The following is a 21872-nucleotide window of genomic DNA, read 5'->3' on the forward strand; positions in this document are numbered from 1 at the left end:
GGAAATAAGTATTTGACCCCTCTGCAAAACATGACTTAGTACTAGGTGGCAAAACCCTTGTTGACAATCACAGAGGTCAGACGTTTCTTGTAGTTGGCCACCAGGTGTGCACACATCTCAGGAGGGATTTTGTCCCACTCCTCTTTGCAGATCTTCTCCAAGTCATTAAGGTTTCAAGCCTGACGTTTGGCAACTCGAATCTTCAGCTCCCTCCACATATTTTCTATGGGATTAAGGTCTAGAGACTGGCTAGGCCACTCCAGGACCTTAATGTGCTTCTTCTTGAGCCACTCCTTTGTTGCCTTGGCCGTGTGTTTTGGGTCATTGTCATGCTGGAATACCCATCCACGACCCATTTTCAATGCCCTGGCTGAGGGAAGGAGGTTCTCACCCAAGATTTGACGGTACATGGCCCTGTCCATCGTCCCTTTGATGCAGTGAAGTTGTCCTGTCCCCTTAGCAGAAAAACACCCCCAAAGCATAATGTTTCCACCTCCATGTTTGACGGTGGGGATGGTGTTCTTGGGGTCATAGGCAGCATTCCTCCTCCTCCAAACACGGCGAGTTGAGTTGATGCCAAAGAGCTGGATTTTGGTCTCATCTGACCACAACACTTTCACCCAGTTCTCCTCTGAATCATTCAGATGTTCATTGGCAAACTTCAGATGGCCCTGTATATGTGCTTTCTTGAGCAGAGGGACCTTGCGGGCGCTGCAGGATTTCAGTCCTTCACGGAGTAGTGTGTTACCAATTGTTTTCTTGGTGACTATGGTCCCAGCTGCCTTGAGATCATTGACAAGATCCTCCCGTGTAGTTCTGGGATGATTCCTCACCGTTCTCATGATCATTGCAACTCCACGAGGTGAGATCTTGCATGGAGCCCCAGGCCGAGGGAGATTGACAGTTATTTTGTGTTTCTTCCATTTGCGAATAATCGCACCAACTGTTGTCACCTTCTCACCAAGCTGCTTGGCGATGGTCTTGTAGCCCATTCCAGCCTTGTGTAGGTCTACAATCTTGTCCCTGACATCCTTGGAGAGCTCTTTGGTCTTGGCCATGGTGGAGAGTTTGGAATCTGATTGATTGATTACTTCTGTGGACAGGTGTCTTTTATACAGGTAACAAGCTGAGATTAGTAGCACTCCCTTTAAGAGTGTGCTCCTAATCTCAGCTCGTTACCTATACAAAAGACACCTGTAAGCCAGAAATCTTTCTGATTGAGAGGGGGTCAAATTCTTATTTCCCTCATTAAAATGCAAATCAATTTATAACATTTTTGACATGCGTTTTTCTGGATTTTGTTGTTGTTATTCTGTCTCTCACTGTTCAAATAAACCTACCATTAAAATTATAGACTGATCATTTCTTTGTCAGTGGGCAAACGTACAAAATCAGCAGGGGATCAAATATTTGTTCCCCTCACTGTAGATTGTCACATATAGAAATGGAGGAAAGCTGGAAGCAAAGACAAATTGTTTTGAGAAATAGAAATACGAACAAGTCATTCCAATATATCCATGTCCTACATCACTATGGTGAGGAGTGCACCATCTAGCAGAGCTCTGAATTCCCTATGCAGAGTACCCATCATGCCTCATTTTCTGTTGTAATGACCTCTTGGACATCGTGGTATCTACACTTTGTTGAATGTTCAAATCTTCCTATCAATCTATCCACCAATAAGTTAATTGCTGTCCATGCAGAGAGACTCATGTTCATAGGCTGGTAAAGAACTCTCTGAACTGATGGGAAAAGGCACTGAGGCATTGTAAACATAAGCGTATTTGCCTAGATGGAAACTCATCTGATTAGTATGGGAACCATGCCTTGCTCCTCTGACTAGTGACATATCATTGATTGTAGGATGTTCCTGTAAGTGTTGCCGTGGAAATGACTAGAGAGACCTTTACTTGAGAGAACACAACAAAGACAAACAAGATGGAATAGAAATGGATTCACCACAGATATGTAGTAGTGCACAGTGAAACAAAAAATAAATTGCATAAATAGTATTTCTCTGGGCTTCAATATTTCTACTTCGGTATGGTCGAGCAGGCTACATTTGTCGGGTAATGATATATGGGGTTCACACATTAAAATAAAATGGGACCGCACTCCCATTAAGATAAGCGCAGCGGGCCAAGGAAACCTGGAGATGCCAGTAGCATATCGATCGTGTGCCCTGTATTTAGAGGAAAGTGCATACTGCTTGTCTTTCTCTTGGGCATGGCTCCTAGAGCCCCCTGTGACCCGAGAACAATGAGAACACACACAGAGCAGGGTCTCATTGAGGAATAGGGTTAGGGACGCTCAATGTATGGATCAGATGTTTTCTCATGGTGATGTTTTTACATTGAAAAATTAACACACTCGTACACACTCACACACTGTTGTACTGTAAACAATGTAAAAATATTACCCAGTACCCACCACCACAGACAATCTCTCTCATCGAAAGACCATTAAACTGAGCTAGTTTTGAGATAGGCTTGATCGTCCTTTCTACCAACAACACCCTGCCTTATCCCTACATCCCCTATGTCTCTAGTCCAACACACCCCAAACTATCACTGACAGCCAGGCCTTTACTGTCTCTCCTACAGAAAGACAGTGTCTGTGATGTGTCTGCCTGGTACAGTAGAAACTGTTCGGCAACCAAGTCATTAAAAGTGTCAGCTTGGCCTGGCTGCTTCTCACAGCACACTCATTTCCTAGGCTGCTCCTAGCGTGACCTGATGCCACACAGGCTGCCTGGTGCTTAATCCAAGCGCTATCTCTGGGAAGCAGACAGAGTGAGAAGCCCCGTAGCGTGGCGCTTCCATCTATTTCAGGTCATTACAAGCGCTGGGGCTCCTCAAAGATAGAACCAATGAAGGAGAACCTCCATAAATGTCCAGCATGCATTGCTACACTGCCGTGCCTTGGTCGGTGGAACACACTACTCTGTGGTACTACTAAAAGCACGGTCTGTTCCTCCACAGAGTGTTTCAGTATTTACATCTCTGGTCCCTACAATCTCCCACTATGTTTATACAGAAACATCCCAATTAGTTACATACCAAACGGCAGATGGGGGGAGTCAGCCGGCCAAAATAATGACCTGGATTGAGCTATTGAGAGCAGTAGAGTAAAAACTGTGGTTGATGTGATGTATCAGCCCTCCAGGACTGCACTCTGGCTGCAGTCGGAATCCTAAGCTTGGTTCTGTTCTGTCTTGATTGATGTCCATTATGCAGTGAGATTGTGACGCTGCTTTTGATTAGCGAGTTGTCAGGAAGTATCACCGGCTCTGCGCTCATCCTCATCACGGCGACCGTGTTGTTTGTGAATATGCACAGCCACTTTAAGGCTTCCATGAAGATGAGTGTTTTGGAGGGAAATATTAAAAAGTGTAATGAGGGAGGGAGGGAGGGAGGGAGGGAGGGAGGGAGGGTGGCATGCATGCATGTGAACTTTCAGGCGTATAGTCCTCTCTCATGACAGGATAATTACAGCTTGCAGAGAGCATTTCAAAGACATTGTTTATCCCGTGGGCGCCAACACCAAGTGACATCACAGTCTCACCAATCAGGTTGACCTAAATCAGGCAGGTCCTTCTGACATGGCTGTTGTGACTTCTTCCTTATCAAACCTCACACTTTGCATGGTCAATTATGCCATTTTGCTGACAAAATACTTTACCAGAGAAAAGTAAATATTTAGATTGTATAGATTGTGAGTAAGGTGCCCTTTAGGAGTTTTTTTTATGATATACAGAACTATTTATGTTTCAGAAGCACAGCAATGGCAGCGACCTACAATTTTCATTGGACAATGAAAAGCAATTTTTCAAGGGAATTCAGTAAACATGTCCTTTCAGAGTGGAGCTATGATGATGAATTAGTTTCAGTGGGATGTGACAAACAGTATCTCAGAGATACTCCGACTTCAGGACGCTCGGCGATCCTTGTCTTGAGGAGAGCTAAATTAAGTGGAAACAGGCATGGGGCACTTGGTGAGGAGGAGCTGGGAAGCTGCAGGAGCTAAATACATTAAAACTATATTTGCAAACGTTTCACTTCAGAGCCAGCATGCTAGGCCATTTTGGTAATTGCAGAGGCTTTCTAATTGGCATGAACTGCTCCCCAACACTAGAAGTGCTGCACAAGGACAGGCTGGGAGTCCATTGTGACATGTTGAGAATAAAATGACATTGAGATGTTTTAATTGTGCTATTGAACACATTTCACATTTTCACTCTGGAAAATTAAATCGATGCCAGACGCTTGATGTAGCATAATTAACGAGTAAGCGCTGCAAACTTTTCTCAGTAAACTTTCAAAATGACGGGGGGAAATACAGAGAGAGAGACACAGGAACAGATGGAGGGTCACATAAATATTGTGTAATGGTTTCAAGACAGACAATCTGCATCACAGAGGAAGAATTCACTGATACAGCATGCGTGTCTGTCTCATGAAAACTCAGAGATGGTTATTACATTTAATGTGTTTTTGCATGTCTCAAAAGAATGCTGCATTGATTGCATAGCCGCAATTGTAGTACAGTAGTTGCAATAAAACTGGCACTTGAAGTAGTAGTAGTGGTAGTAGTAGTAGTAGTAGTAGTAGTAGTAGTAGTAGTAGTAGTAGTAGTAGTAGATTATAGAAGTGATATTATAGTGATAAATTAATAGAGGAATGATGCCTTTGGTTGAAAACATGGCAGTAGCTGGCAGCCACTATAATTTTTTCCAGACTCTGACCTCCGTAAGTCATTCTACACTGCTACTACCAACAATCATACAAAATGGTCTGTAGACATTACATTGGAATTATTCATATTGGTCTATGAAGTGAATTACAAAACTAACACATACAGTATAACCTATTTAGAATACATGTATTCACAGTACTTACAAGAGATGAGGGATTTCCTCCATTTGCTAGACAGACAGCTAGCTGGAATGTTTTCCTACATTAAAACCACCAATGCATACCGAAGCAAACGTACCTCATTAAACATCTGTTTAAACATCAATGGAGTGATAAGAGCACGCGGTAAATATCAGCCTCCTTGTCAACAGCCAATTCAAACACTCATTATCACATTTGCTGGTTTTGACCTCAATAGCTTGGTCGTGTTGCTACTTCAAATATAATGATCGGAACAACAAGACAAACTGTTCAAAATGAGCACAACTACGAGACAGGACATTACACACAGACAGGTAGAAGTAATAAAGCTTCAACACCACTGATATATAATAGGCTACTCTACCATTACATGAAGCGGGAAGCGTTAGGAAAGCAGGGGAGGTTTAAATGAGAAATCTGCAGTAGCTACAGCCAAACCCCAAATATAAGCTTGTTTTACTCAAATGTTTGCAAACATTGTAAATGTAAACAAACACTGCATAGATTCAAAACATGGTTAAAACTATAATTTTGATATCATGGCTTGTTGGTCCTTGCTTCCATAGTTCTGTCTATAAATCCCTCAGCTTTTTACCAAAACAGAGGCGGGGTGTCCACTTTGTTCATTGTTTCAACTGAAGATTGGCCTTTTAATAGAGGACACTACTGAATCTAATTTAGAGATCACCGCTACACTGTCTCGGACAGCTCTCTGCAGAACAGAGCAGAGCTAAGGCTTTAACAGAGAATCACATCATCAACCATCACTCCATGTTCCAATACATTCCTCCTGGTTCCCCCTCCTCACTGTAAGGCTCTGTCACAGGCTGTGCTGCAAGTGCCCTTCTTCAGCCTGACCATCAATTACCCAGCAGGCCAATCATGGCAGATGGAGAGTCGGGGTGGTAAACCTCAGCTGACATTCACACAGCCTCTCTCACAAAACCACCTTTGAGCACTCCAAAATGACTAGGCTCAGTTTTGAGTACTTGGCACAATTACGATCATGTGCTTCAAGCCGAGCTGGGATTGTTTTGAGTCAGTCACAGCCACAGGCCGCCACAATCATGCCGGCACAGACAACGGATAAAATGAGAGTGTGGATGCATCTCCCGAAATAAGAAAGAAAACAACTCATCTATCTTCTCTGTAGTCATTATGTTGTTACTGATACAGTAATAAGTGGCCTGGATAGGTCACTGTAGCTACAACTGTATTGCAGTTGAGCTACAAAGGACCAAATAACAATTCTGTAGAAAAGGGCGAGGGATAGATAGAAACCAGTGACCTTGCACCCGGAGGTCCAACAATTGTGCCACAAGGTTGCCTGTTAAATTCTATGTGTAAATATGAAACGTGTCTAGCTCTATTCAAGAGAAAAAGTGCTCTTTTACCAGTGCATTTACTCCTACATCATGTCAGGTGTTAAGGCAAACAATGTTTCAAAGCCGATTCTGTGTCGTGGTCCAGTTGCAATCTGCTGTGACATCATGAGCTATGGAACCCAACAAAAGGATGTGATTTTACTCTAAAGCTTGTGATTACTGTTGCTGGTACTCATTGTGCTCCTTCCATTTCAAACACAGTGTGTCCCTCGCTAATGACTTGTTCCTGATGTGTTCATTCATCCTTTACGCTTAGGCAATCTGTTTACCCAATAATTCACTCCATAGCTCACTCATCACACATTTTTCTTCTTCCTGGAAGAAAAGACAGAGATTACTGATCATTGTTGCTGCATTGAGGCCATCTGTGACCTATAAATGTTTAGCAGACCCTTCAAGCTCAGACTGTTATCAAGCTAAATTAGCCTACATGCTGGAGGCTGATGACGGTGTAACAGTGCCTGGGAGAGAGGGCTCACGGTGGGTTAACCCTGGGGAGAATATCTCATGATAGGATGTGAGCTGGGTCACCATGGAGATGGAGATGAAAACTCAAATGATGTTTAACGACTATGAACGTAATTTGTACAATTTTCAAGTACCTTATCCTAGCGGATGTGTGTCACTCAAAAGGGCTTTGGTTGCTAGTCAGTGTTTGCCATTATTTTGTATTCAAATCCATTTCGTTTTTTACAAAAGGGATTTGTTTAACATATTATGACTGAAAATTATATGCCTCTGTTATTGGGTGCTTTATTAATTGATACCCAATTAAGGCAGTTAAATTAGGTCAGTGTCAGGCGTTCAGGCGGACTCGTGAAATGATTCTGACAGACCATACTTTTCTAAACACATTGATTAAATTAAATCCCTTTTTTTTCAGGATGAGTAATGAACTAAACAAAGCCATTCCATTCCCTCTGGGTGTGAGAATCATCTTGCATTAGTTTAAAGTCTGCAAATCATTCAACAGACAGGTTGGTTTACCCATTCAGCTCACTGCTTAGCGCCCCCACAGAGAATCTGCTCCCACAGGGCTGACTGTCAATAGAGGAAAACATAGCCCGGGTACTGAAGCTCCTGTGGCATGCAATGCTGCCCGGCCAGGCCTGGCACACCCACACAGAAACCTATGCACGCCATACACAAACCTGGCAATCTGTTTACCCAAAGCCCTTACACACGTCACATGCCTGCATTAGATATACTACAAAGAAACAGAATGAGTGAAATCAGGAAAATGAGAATGGGCTGTTCCAAGACTGGTTCAAATGCAGATGGTTGAATTCACTACCACGATATGGCGTATGTTAAGAACAGGACGCTTTGGGTTTGTAAATAATAAAATAAAATACCCTCCATCCCTCCTCTGCTGTATGATGTACTGTAGCCTCCAGATAGTCCCTGTGAGACCTTCAAAAATGGTTTCCTCCATCTGTGAAGAGTTGTTGGTGGGCAATGCAAGGCTTTGTTCTTTTTCTATTTTCTAAATACACACTGTACATATTTATGTACGATTCAGTCCTGTCGCGATCTGTCAGAGATTAGGAAGCTCTTTGATGCCAAATGGCTGTGTTTGCACTAGAAATCACCTGAGCAATCAGTTAGCACATCAGCTGAATGATACTGGGTTTTTAATCAGGGTATTTGTGTAGTCAGGTCTTTGGGACTGTTAATAGCTCATTTAAAGTCATTGTGCTGAAATAATTAATTAAGGTTTTAATCCCTCATGCAGACAGGGGATTGTTTTTCTGATACTGCTCATTTGATGTCACAATGAGCAGTTGAAAGCACAGAGGCAAATAGAGAATAGCAGAATTATAGTGGTGGAAAAAAGGGATAATTTACAGCAAATCTCAAGGTACAGCTAACACCTTCTTAGCTCTTCAACAACAATTTTGTTCCAATTCCATATTTACATGATCTGAGAAACACTAGTCTTAATTGTGGAACGGTTTGGGGAAATGTATCACTTAGAAACTACAGGAATGCTGAGCATTTTTTCATTTTATAATAGATTGCTTATGAGAGCGCAATGTGTTGATTAAGGTGCTCAAATGTCAAGTGTTCGAGGCTCGAATTTTATGTGCCATCAGCAAATCAACAAAATCAATGGTGTTGTGGGCTCAAGTGCTTTCTATTCATGAGACCATAAACACTCATACAGCATGGGTGGGTGCTGATGAGGAGTATTGAGGTTGATTTTGCCAAGCCAGGTTGATAAACCACCTTGCTAGTTGGACTCCCTGTACAGTGGGTGAAAGTCAAGCTTCATTATGGCTTGATTTAGTGTGAAGTACATTTTCTTCATACTAGTAGAATGTATAGGTCTCTTAAATCGAATCATCCTAGCGTGGCATGTACAAAAATGACTGTATAAAATAAATAATTCAAATACTGAGCTAAATTGTAGGCAAACGCTTAAACAACTTGGGAAATTATATTATTTTATACTAATACAATTGCTCAGAGAAAGAGATTTTGTTTAACAAGTAATAATTTTATTTCTCAAAAAAGGTAGGGGTCAAAATTATTGACACACCTGTTTTTAATACCTTTCAATACCTTGCGAGGTTAACGGCACTGAGCCTTTAAATTTTTTTTGGGAGAACACATTGGGAGGGATCTTAGACCATTCCTCCATACAGAATCCTTCCAGATCTTTGATATCCTGTGCTTATGGACTGCCCTCTTCAATTCAAACCACAGGTTTTCATTGGGTTTAAAGTCCGGAGAATGAGATGGCCATTGTAAAATGTTGATTTTGTGGCCAATTAACCATTTCTTTGTGGATTTTGATGTGTGTTTGAGGTTATTGCCTTACTGTAAGATCCACTTGTGGCCAAGTTTCAGCCTCTTGGTAGAGGCAACCAGGTCTTTGGCTAAAGTGCCCTGGTTCTGAATAAAGTTAATGATGCTGTTGACCTTAACAAGGGCCCTGGGACCAGTGGAAGCAAATAGCCCCATAACATCAAAGATCCACCATCATATTTTCTAGGAGGTATGGGGTTATTTCCTGATTATACATTATTATTTTGACGCCAAACCCAGAACAATAAATTAAGACATCAGAATGAGCAATATCAAAATGAGCAATGTAAGAGTCCGGATGTAAATAAATGGCCCCGTCCATCGTCCCTTTGATGCGGTGAAGTTGTCCTGTCCCCTTAGCAGAAAAACACCCCCAAAGCATAATGTTTCCACCTCCATGTTTGACGGTGGGAATGGTGTTCTTGGGGTCATAGGCAGCATTCCTCCTCCTCCAAACACGGCGAGTTGAGTTGATGCCAAAGAGCTCGATTTTAGTCTCATTTGACCACAACACTTTCACCCAGTTCTCCTCTGAATCATTCAGATGTTCATTGGCAAACTTCAGATGGGCCTGTATATGCGCTTTCTTGAGCAGGGGGACCTTGCGGGCGCTGCAGGATTTCAGTCCTTCACGGCGTAGTGTGTTACCAATTTTTTTCTTGGTGACTATGGTCCCAGCTGCCTTGAGAACATTGACAAGATCCTCCCGTGTAGTTCTGGGCTGATTCCTCACCGTTCTCATGATCATTGCAACTCCACGAGGTGAGATTGCATGGAGCCCCAGGCCGAGGAAGATTGACAGGTCTTTTGTGTTTCTTCCATTTGCAAATAATCGCACCAACTGTTGTCACATTCTCACCAAGCTGCTTGGCGATGGTCTTGTAGCCCATTCCAGCCTTGTGTAGGTCTACAATCTTGTCCCTGACATCCTTGGAGAGCTCTTTGGTCTTGGCCATGGTGGAGAGTTTGGAATCTGATTGATTGATTGCTTCTGTGGACAGGTGTCTTTTACACAGGTAACAAGCTGAGATTTGGAGCACTCCCTTTAAGAGTGTGCTCCTAATCTCAGCTCATTACCTGTATAAAAGACACCTGGGAGCCAGAAATCTTTCTGATTGAGAGGGGGTCAAATACTTATTTCCCTCATTAAAATGCAAATCAATTTATAACATTTTTGACATGCATTTTTCTGGATTGTTTTGTTGTTATTCTGTCTCTCACTGTTCAAATAAACCTACCATTAAAATTATAGACTGATCATTTCTTTGTCAGTGGGCAAACGTACAAAATCGGCAGTGTATCAAATACTTGTTCTCCCCACTGTATGTGAATGGTGTGTATAGACAGTATAGACAGTATATTAATCAAAAAGGTGTGTACAGCAGTAGTTATACAGCATGAGCCAATACTAGAATGCAGTATATACATATACAGTGGGTAAAACAGTATGTAAGCATTATTAAAGTGACCAGTGTTCAATGATTCTACGTACATAGGGCAGCAGTCTCTAAGGTGCAGGGTATAGTACCGGGTGGTAGGCACCTAGTGACAGTGTCTTAAGGTTCAGGGCATCTTTGATGTTATGCTTCCACTGTTCCTGGGGCCATTGTTAAGGTCAACGGCATCAGGACATTTTAGCAAAAAATCTGGTTGCCTGTGCTAGGAGGCTGTATCTTGGCCGTGGATCTTCCAGCAAGACAATAACCCGAAGCACACAACAAAATTCATAAATAATTGGTTAATTGGCCACAAAATCAAAATTTTGCAATGGCCATCTCAGTCTCTGGACAGTCTCCGGACTCAAATCTGTGGTTTGAATTGAAGAGGGTAGTCCATAAGTGCAGACGAAGAATATCAAGGATCTGGAAGGATTCCGTATGGAGGAAGGGTCTAGGATCCCTCCCAATGTGTTCACAAACTCATAAAACATTTTAGAAAAAGGCTCAGTGCCGTTATCCTCGCAAGGTGAGGTATCGAAAGGTATTGAAACCAGGGGTGTCCATACCTTTTAGAGATTTATTTCTTTCTCTGAGCATTTCTAGTAGTATAAAATAATATAATTTCCCAATTGTTTTAACAATACAATATAGCTCAGTATTTGAGTTATTGATTTTATACAGTCATTTTTGCTCATCTTTATCAAGGGTTTCAATAATTTCAGACCCCACTGTATGTCTTCATAGTGGACATTAAAACATCACATTATTGTAAAGTAGTGTTTAAAAACATGTCTATAACTTCAAATCATCTGTTCACCCCGTCTCGCCTCCCTCTTTGCTGTCACAGGTGGTGTGTAAAGTATTTGTCTTCATAGTGGAAAGCATGTTCATGTATAGTTAACAGCATATTAAGTCAACTACATAATGTATAATGATGTAGACCATATCTTCTAAACATCTGCTCTACTCTCTCTACTCTTCTAGGTGGTGGGTCAGATCGACAAGCTGACGTCAGACTTTGACTTTGACCTGGAGCCAGATGACTGGACGGTGGCCACAGCAAGCAGCACGTCCAGCAGCGAGAGGGGCCTGGGAGAGGCCTTCAGGCTGGACTTCCTCAACCCTGACGTGCTCTCAGACAGCTGGGAGTTCTGCAGCTATCTGGAGGCCTCAGTCGCTGCAGCAAACGCCGCCCACAAAGCAGCGCCAACGGAGCAGCCCGAGGATGCAGGGCTGGAGCGGGCGGGGCGTGGGTGCATCCCCACCCAGACCCAGACCCCAACCCCGCCCCCCACAACCGCCTCAGCCTACTCCCAAATGAACGGGGGGCTGCCCATCCCTAACGGACCTCTCATAGTCACCCCAGACTCGTCCAGTGCCAGCGAAGAGGCCTCCAGCTCCACGTACAGCCACAAGACATCCCGCACGTCCGGCACCAGAGAGAGGGTCCGCTTCAGTGACAAGATCCTATACCACGCGTTGTGCTGTGATGATGACGAGGAGGATGAAGAAGAGGGAGAGGAGAAGAAGGGCGGCTGTGCGACCCCAGACACTGACGACAGTGAGCCCAGTCCTAGTCAAGCCGGCTCGCCCACACCGCCGCTCTCCTCCTCAGAGCACTCCGTCCTCCAGAACTGTCTGGACCCTTCTTATGTCTCGTTCCCAGTGATCGTGGCAGCGGGGACTCACACGCTGCCCAGAAAGGGTCTTCTCAATCCGGCAAGCTGCCGGAAAAAACTGCTACGGAACAGTAGCACACAGACTGTTTCAGATAAAAGCACCCAAACTGTACTGCCCTATATTCCAGCAAAACAGAAAACAAAGGACCACTGAGAAACAGTAACTTTACAACAACAGAACTAATGAAAAAGGACTGTGTACTATTTAATATTAAATACATAGATCATAGATTAATACACAAATAAATAAATACATATTAATTCCTAAATAAATACATGATATGGGAAATGACTCGACTACCTAAAGTCATTTTGAGGCTCAGGGAAATAAAGATAAAAGGATAAAGAAAGAAAAGGGATGTTGAAGGACCAAAGGGCTAGAGCCTGCTAATGTTACGAAATGGACCGAATGGATTCCCTATTTATAATCATTTGCAACACTTATTGAGATTACTAAAGCAATCTTTTTTCTAGGAAGTTGAAATTGTTCTGAAATCGGAAAGTAAGTGTGAAGAGGTAATTTCCCTCCTCGTACACCAGTATAAATCATAAGAAGATATAATGCTTGTTCTTTAAGATGTGGTTAAAAAACACTGCACATTCTGTACACTGAGAATCTGTATAAACATTGTCTTTTTCATCTTCCAATGATTATAAATGTCAAGGGGGTTCCTGGTGTAACAACAGGGAGTGTATCTAGATGCACAAGTCAAGCCTTCTTCTCTCTTTGATGTCATCACTAGTGAGTCAAGGCCCAGAAAAACACAGTTTGACCTGCCCTTGATTTTATTAATCATTTCAATAATTGATCTCTTGGTCTGCTGCTGAGACTGTAGTTGGGGAAAGTAAGGCAAAAAACAGGTATTTTTGTGAAAGGCTGTACTCCAACTCCACATTGTGACATTTCCACTTTATCTATCTGTTCCTCTCTGCAAGGTTGTTAGGGGTGACGACTTGAATAGAAGTGCACAAAGCCAAGACGCAAAAGGTTATGTCTCTCCATTCTGAATCCCAGTAGGGATTTGGACTCAATAGAGCAGCATTTTATTCACAGGGATTATGCCAATAGCAGTGCTGATCAATAGGGCTGATGGAGAGAGTGCTGTGAGAGGTCTCTCTGCTGAGCAGGCAGACCCTGCTCCTGGGGGCCCACAACAAAAACTCACAGTTAGACCTCCATCTATTTCCTCTGCTATTAGTGGCAGACATGGACAGACACAGCCTTCAAGAAAGAGATTGGCATTTAAGAAATGTGCACCAGGACGTAAAAGTGTGGGTGGCAGACATAGAGGAAGAGAGAGATGGAGAGAGAGAGAGGGGGGAGAGAGAGGAAGAAAGAGAGGGGGGAGAGTGAACGCATTGGAGAATGCAGGAGAGGGTAAAGGGCTGACCTCACAAAGAAAATGTGCTGCTAGATTGTTGTTAATCAACCCTCGGAACACAATCATTTCCCCTCTAATCACCAGGTGCTGACTCATGTCTCTGAGGATGGCCAGAGAGAACTTTCCTCTCAGATACAGATCTATTACTGTCAATAGGCCCCCAACTGCCCTGGGCCCCAGGTTACGCTACAGAAGAGAACACGCACATATTCTGGGTTGGACTCTTTCAAGGCCTATCCTTGGCTACACATTCCATGTATTTATCACATATTTTACATCTCACTATCTTTTTGTAAAGGGATGTTGTTAAAACACACATAATGAACACATCTATAATGTTTTCCTACTAAAGAAAGACTGATTATTGATCTGTAGGCTGGGGTAAAGGAAGCATAGCCTGAGACAAAAACAAATATTTTGCTCGGTGAAGCACAGCATCTAGGCTGGTCCCCTGCTAGGAGAAACATGGTCATGCCTCTAGTCTCAGCGCTGTGCTGGTGAGCAAGTGAAAGTTGAACTGTAGTTTGCCACACTTAACAGACTGTGAGTAATGCAGCGTAATAATCAAAGATAAGGGAAACAATATCATGCTATTTTAAATGGTTACCCATTATAATACACTCTCTGGCAAAACGTCAATTAAAATAATTATTATATGGCATACAAGTGCCCTCCCTGTATTTGGTGAATCAGCTGAGAATACTTTGAGTGACTGCAAGGTAAGGTCAAAAATGAGCATTTGCATAATGCAATGCAGAAATATTTATCAGTTAGAGTCTGAGTCCAGCAAGAATGCATAGGTATTTTGTCCAAGCTCACACACGTACAGTGATTTTGGTTGTGGGTTTTGACTGAGAAAAATATAAGTTTATAGTAGGCCTATGTCTTTACTCTAAACCCGATATCAGCTGATAAGCACTGCATTAAATGAAGGTGATAGCCACAGCATACAGTATAAACACAGCAGTTTCTCCCTATGGGAATCCTCTCCTTGAGGTCAGGATACATTTGAAACCCACTTGGCAACGGGCACAGACATCTTGGTGATGAGTGAGAAATGAAATTAGCCTCTTTAATCGGTGCAACGATCATTTCAAATGTGATGCTGAGAGAAAATGGAGAGGATGGAATCATGTATAAATTATCTAAGCAGCAGGGACGCACTTGTCTTGTGGCACGCTTTCACATTCCGTCTTGCTCTGTTAATCCAGGAAACAGTCTGTGTCTGTCTATGAGAAAGATGCATTGAACAGAGATCAATGGATGACTCCCGCAGCATTGGCTGCCATTTCACTGCTAGATGGAACACCAACAGGTCATCACACTCATTAGCATAAACAAACAAAGCTGGAGCGGTACACAGAAAAAGCATCAATCAGACCAAAACAAACTAAGCCCTTATTGTAATGCCTATACAGCCCCGGGACATTTCATTTATATGGAGGGAATTTGAACTTCTAGTCTTTTATAAATCATATCCATGATGAAATCACCCCTGGCTGCAAGTATATAGCTGTTTGGCACTGGAGCGGAATACATTATCATTGAGGATGAATGCTAGATATTTGGACAAAACATTAGGAATGTTTCTCTTGCCAGTAGGCTCATTATTTATCTATAATAGGGCATCTCATCGTCCCTGGTCCTCTTTAGGACAAACTGCGGCGGCATCCGAAGGTTAAAGAATGTAAGCACACTGATGCCAATGCTTCCTGGACAAGCAGGTGAGGTTGTTCTGAGGTGATGTTTAATGAATGTGAGGAATTATGGCGATACTGTGCGTGTGTGTGTGTGTGTGTGTGTGTGTGTGTGTGTGTGTGTGTGTGTGTGTGTGTGTGTGTGTGCGCGAGTCACAGGACTTGATTTGACGTCACCAGCAGATCAATCTTAGAGCCGGGCAGCACCCTGATCAATGCTCTAATCACTGCCCAGAGGGCACTGTTTCTGTTTCAATGATCACCACAAGCTCACAAATTAGCACTGTTACACTGGGGTAAGATAAATCTACTCCATGTTTCACTATGCAAATATTTGACCTGACCATTTTAAGACAATCTGAATAGGATGTGATACTGTAGATCTTAATAATACTCATTTGGTGGGTGCTTATATTTGTCTGATTTCACATGTACAAGTGTGTATTATACACATGTGAATTGGAAATGTCTTTTCTTTTCATATCCCAACTCGCCCTGACACACCCTCAAAAAGTGGGGTCACAGCCAGCAATTATCAACAGTAACCCTGGAGCAATTAGGGTTAAGTACCTTGCTCAAGGGCATATCATGAGATTTTTCACCTTGTCAGTTCAGGGATTCAAAATAGCGACCTTTTGGTTACTGGCCAACAATGCTCTAACTGCTAGGCTACCTTGCCACCCTAGTGAAATTACACACACAGATATATCTCACACACACACATACACACACACTTTCTCTCTCTTTGAAGGTCCCTTGAAGAAAACGGATGACAGATCTGTGTTTTCTTTTCTGATTGGTAAGGGTCCATGAAGTGGAGCGCTCAATACAGTCACACTGATTACTATAGATTGGCTAACGGCTGGGGATACTGAGGGTCGATTTGTTTAATCTCTGTGTCATAAATGTCCTGCTGCTTCCAGAACAAACTATTTCTGTTCCCTCTTCCCTCCATCCTCCTCTGCCGCCCACCCATTCCAATTTGTGACATCTTTGAATTTGGCACTCAGTCACCGCACGACTCACGTTTACCCTCCTCACCAGTGAGAAGAGAATAATTGAGACTGCAATGTTGGTCCAACAAGAACAAAGACATTGCAATGTGTCAGCGAGCAGCCATCAAATTCAGAGCCCCTTAACTATGTCCAATTCATATATCGTTGTATGATATCGCCTACAGTTTGGAGAAAAGCCTTGGAAAGAGTTTGGAACGAGGGAAAGCTTTCAACTTAAGACCTTCTCTTCCTATCAGACAGCTACCCGTGTGGCAGGTAATTTTCCAATATAAAGTGCCCTAGGCCCATATCTTGGAAAATACTACATACTAATCGGATAAGGGCTGCAGTAGCGCATTAAATGGAACCAAGGAAGGGCATTTGGATTGATAACCACGGGCACAGGATTGGCATACAGAGAGCCCATATAGGGGAGGAACCAGGAGGTGGGGAGGTGGGCATGCATCTGACAGCCACAATGGGGCACTGGATCCATACATGGAGGGCTCCCTCCAACCAGCCCAGTCAGAGCCTATATGGGGAGGGGGAACTGGACAAGGCCACAGGCTTTCTGAGTGATTAATGAACAGCCATGGAGCAGCCACAGATAAGATTAGACCTTCACAGGTGATGAAGGACATGTGGCGGGGCTGTGGTGGTAGTGGTGGTGGCGATGGGGGGGGAGATTACAATTCTACTAAATTGGCACACTATAATTAAAACCCTGCCCATAAAAAAAAGTATATATACAGTGAGGGAAAAAAGTATTTGATCCCTTGCTGATTTTGTACGTTTGCCCACTGACAAAGAAATGATCAGTCTATAATTTAAATGGTAGGTTTATTTGAACATTGAGAGACAGAATAACAACAAAAAAATCCAGAAAAAAACGAATGTCAAAAATGTTATAAATTGATTTGCATTTTAATGAGGGAAATAAGTATTTGACCCCTCTGCAAAACATGACTTAGTACTTGGTGGCAAAACCCTTGTTGGCAATCACAGAGGTCAGATGTTTCTTGTAGTTGGCCACCAGGTTTGCACACATCTCAGGAGGGATTTTATTCCACTCCTCTTTGCAGATCTTCTCCAAGTCATTAAGGTTTCGAGGCTGACGTTTGGCAACTCGAATCTTCAGCTCCCTCCACAGATTTTCTATGGGATTAAGGTCTGGAGACTGGCTAGGCCACTCCAGGACCTTAATGTGCTTCTTCTTGAGCCACTCCTTTGTTACCTTGGCCGTGTGTTTTGGGTCATTGTCATGCTGGAATACCCATCCACGACCCATTTTCAATGCCCTGGCTGAGGGAAGGAGGTTCTCACCCAAGATTTGACGGTACATGGCCCCGTCCATCGTCCCTTTGATGCGGTGAAGTTGTCCTGTCCCCTTAGCAGAAAAACACCCCCAAAGCATAATGTTCCCACCTCCATGTTTGACGGCGGGGATGGTGTTCTTGGGGTCATAGGCAGCATTCCTCCTCCTCCAAACACGGCGAGTTGAGTTGATGCCAAATAGCTCTATTTTGGTCTCATCTGACCACAACACTTTCACCCAGTTCTCCTCTGAATCATTCAGATGTTCATTGGCAAACTTCAGACGGCCCTGTATATGTGCTTTCTTGAGCAGGGGGACCTTGCGGGTGCTGCAGGATTTCAGTCCTTCACGGCGTAGTGTGTTACCAATTGTTTTCTTGGTGACTATGGTCCCAGCTGCCTTGAGAACATTGACAAGATCCTCCCGTGTAGTTCTGGACTGATTCCTCACCGTTCTCTTGATCATTGCAACTCCACGAGGTGAGATCTTGCATGGAGCCCCAGGCCGAGGGCGATCGACAGTTATTTTGTGTTTCTTCCATTTGCGAATAATCGCACCAACTGTTGTCACCTTCTCACCAAGCTGCTTGGCGATGGTCTTGTAGCCCATTCCAGCCTTGGTAGGTCTACAATCTTGTCCCTGAGATCCTTGGAGAGCTCTTTGGTCTTGGCCATGGTGGAGAGTTTGGAATCTGATTGATTGATTGATTGCTTCTGTGGACAGGTGTCTTTTATACAGGTAACAAAACAAACTGAGATTAGGAGCACTCCTTTTAAGAGTGTGCTCCTAATCTCAGCTCGTTACCTGTATAAAAGACACCTGGGAGCCAGAAATCTTTCTGATTGAGAGGGGGTCAAATTCTTATTTTCCTCATTAAAATGCAAATCAATTTATAACATTTTTGACATGCGTTTTTCTGGATTTTGTTGTTGTTATTCTGTCTCTCACTGTTCAAATAAACCTACCATTAAAATTATAGACTGATAATTTTTTTGTCAGTGGGCAAACATACGAAATCAGCAGGGGATCAAATACTTTTTTCCCACAAGTATATTGTCAAAGACATCACTCCAGAAGTCCTGTAAATACACTGTTACACAGATAGATTTAAATTGTGTCATTTCAGCTCAGTGGTGGAATGGCAGAAAAATTGTTGGCATCGGGGAGTGGAGAGACTGAGCTCTAAAAAAACAATGTGCCCCAACCATGCTTTTCTCAGCCTCATCACTACAGTATGTTGGACCCAAAGCCTAAAACCCATCCAACAGAACTCAATCAGATGGACTGCATCAGTAGAGCAGTAGAGCCACAAAACAAAGGACTGAAAAAATACACCTCAGAACCTGAACTATGTAGGTGTTATAACCAGCCATAAAATAATGCAATATAGGTTTACATATATGTGTCAGGACAGTGTTGTGACCATATTATGACATGGTTATGACCGTGTCATAACATGTTATGGTGCTAGGTGTCAAGTAAAGTGAGTACCAAAATCAACTGAGTACTCAAAGCAATCACAATATGCATTTTATTTCTACTAGGCACTGACTTCAGTTTCTTTCTGGATAGTTCATCTGCACGTAATCAATTGATTGTCATGAATATATTTACTGAACCGGTATAATTTATTTCATGTTTGAAAGTTACTGGGACCTTCTCTGACTGACAATTCCAAAAAATCACATGCAGTGCATTTATGATTCAGAATAAGCAAGTAAGAGAGAAAAGTGGGGAGTCATTTACAGAAGCCATTTCCTGTAGAGAGAGAAAGATGATTGCAACTGATGAACCCCCAGTACCTGCTCAAATTATCCAGCCATACAGATGCATATAAGTTATATATTGCATGAAATTGCTAAAAAATCAGGCATAATGTTATATTCAGCAGCCAGGCAACAGTTGCATGATGACATCATGAAAAAACAGTACAACTGCAACAAAGAACAGACACACAGTCCCCATGGAACGTCCTTGACTTTAAATAACAGAGGAGATAGATGAGAAATGGATGACACTCAAACAACTATATGGTGGTCTAGTAATGTGTGCCAGTAACTTCCTGTATTAGGCCTGAATGAGAAAGAGTGGAACCTGGATGACCTAAATACACAGTCAATTTCACTAACAGAAAACCACTACTAAATTAATTTTCAATAGGCCCATGGGAATAGATGACTTCAGAATATAAATGCCCAGACCAGCTAAGTGCAGCAGCAGCTATAGTAAGTGCAGGTAGGCAACTCTAATTCTGACAAAGCACTGTAGAATTCTAAGACGACGCAGGCAGCAGTTCTTTCCTGGGAGCTCTGCTTTGGCAGACTGTCAGCATTTTCATGGCATTTACAGGTAAAGGCCAGGAGGGCAGAGCGTTGCTGACAGTTTAGTAAGACCAGCAAACAAGAGTTAAATGATGATGAAGACAGATGCTATGTACAATGCACTCCCCTAGTGGACCTTATGTTCACCTCGAAGGAGAGGGCTTTCCCCATCTCTTACTTCAAATGTTTTCCTGTACACCCCTGTCTGTCCCTCTCTATAGTACATCATTTACTTTACTGCCTCCTCACATTTTAATGTGTCCTCCATTCCAGCTCTAGAGGCCATCGTTGAGGTCTTCATCAAACATAAAGTGATCGACAGGGGGCCAAGGACAGGAGAGGAGAGGGTGAGATAGAAAGAAGGTTGATGGTATAGCTGAGTATTCTACACTAGCAGATGTTACAGGGAGATTAATGATTGTTGTATGGATTAGCCTCGCTCTTCATTGATACACACAGAGACAAGGCTGGGCTCCAATGAGAATCTCCCTGAAATAACCAGTGATTGCAATAATTACTGCCAACCAGGGGGGCCACCATCAGGGCCCCCTTCCATTCTATTCACCTCTTCTGCTATTTTCCTATCTAATTAATGCAGTTCTTTATTGGTGTAATTTGGTGGTTTTAGACATTTCTCCTGGATTCAGGGAGTGAAGCAGGTCACCAGCCTGACAGGGGTTCCTGTGTGTTGTGTTGTTGCTGCTGTGCATCGCCAATACATCAGAGCAGTGATTATTCTCAAATGAGAGCAATTAGTCAAATGTCAGGTTCCGGCTCGCACTCTCTGGGTGGCTTGCTGACAAAGTCGCTCAGAGGTATGTCTAAAGATTAATAGCTGTGGGATTTCATTAAGTCATCTTGCTTCAATAGAACGGGACGAATAAACAAATAAATAATGTCTCCTAAGTTTCTTTCATAATTAGCCACTGAGCACCGGTGACATTTGAACACTCAGAGGCATCGACCTATTCTGAGTCTGCAGCCAGACAATACTGATACACCCATATACCCGTCTAGTACAGGGTTGTAGTGAAATGCTAATAGTATCATAAAATACACTATAAAATGCCCCTGATTTTAATATGATCAACATGGTCTCCACTCCCAGCACTGTACTATAGTGCTTTACCCTGAATGTCACCTTAAGGAAAGGCATTCAGAGAGCAGCTGTAAGTTATGGCGTTTTGGCACCCTTTCAAAAGTGTGTTCTAGTGAATTGGTCAATCAATGCTTTCTTTTGCTTGTGTCGTCGCTCAGTGCGGCGCCCCGGCATCAGCCTCAGCCTGAGCCTGATGCACCTATAAAACCTATAAAGTTAAATTGCTCTGTGGGTCTGGGTAGGCCTGGTGTTTGGCATCAAGCCCTCTGCCACCCTCAGTGTTAGGCCAGTGGGTTTAAGAGCATGTCAGGTGTAAATCTGGAGGCTGACTGACTGATCTCCCATGTCTCCAGCTAGGATTTACCACCTGCACAGAGAGAGGCAGTGAGAGGTCAACCTCACTAGATGCCAAGCAACACGGAGTGATTAGATCAATAATTGTTTTACGCGCAATAGACACTTAACAATCATGCATTGATCATTCAAACAAGACTTACAATCCTTCAAATTCGACATAAGTCCATATGTAGTGGTTTTAAAACCAAAGCAAAGTGTTCCTGACACTGTGGAACATTCACTTTGGATAATGGTTTACTGTGCCATTTAAAGCTTTAGTCCTCTGTGAATGTGTCACAAAACTGTCACTGGCAGTTTGTGGGAAGAAAGGGGAATATTTAAGGCAGAGTGTCTACCACATATACAAATAAAGTATGAGAAAAGACCAAAGGCGAGCTGTCAGAGTGTGAGGCTGAAGAAACTGCAAGGTCAACAGCAACACCACAAAAGCAAAAACAGAGCTTGCACTAAAACTCTCCTTAAGTGCTTCACTGCAAGGATAAAGACTACAGACTAAC

The 21872-nt window shown here is 42.9% G+C and overlaps 1 protein-coding gene across 1 annotated transcript in view; it reads left to right on the forward strand.

The window, feature by feature from the left end:
- LOC311111146 (inhibitory synaptic factor 1-like) overlaps positions 1 to 12363 on the forward strand; it is a gene marked incomplete at both ends in the record, with an annotated part of 44658 nt that extends 32295 nt beyond the window's left edge. Inside the window, one exon of the mRNA XM_084153834.1 lies at positions 11515 to 12363. Coding sequence (XP_084009960.1) covers positions 11515 to 12363 — 849 coding nt within the window. The remainder of the gene's footprint in view (positions 1 to 11514) is intronic.
- Positions 12364 to 21872: the final 9509 nt, after the last annotated feature.

The sequence above is a fragment of the Coregonus lavaretus genome (genome assembly GCF_964263955.1).
Source record: "Coregonus lavaretus genome assembly, chromosome: 37".
Taxonomy (NCBI): domain Eukaryota; kingdom Metazoa; phylum Chordata; class Actinopteri; order Salmoniformes; family Salmonidae; genus Coregonus; species Coregonus lavaretus.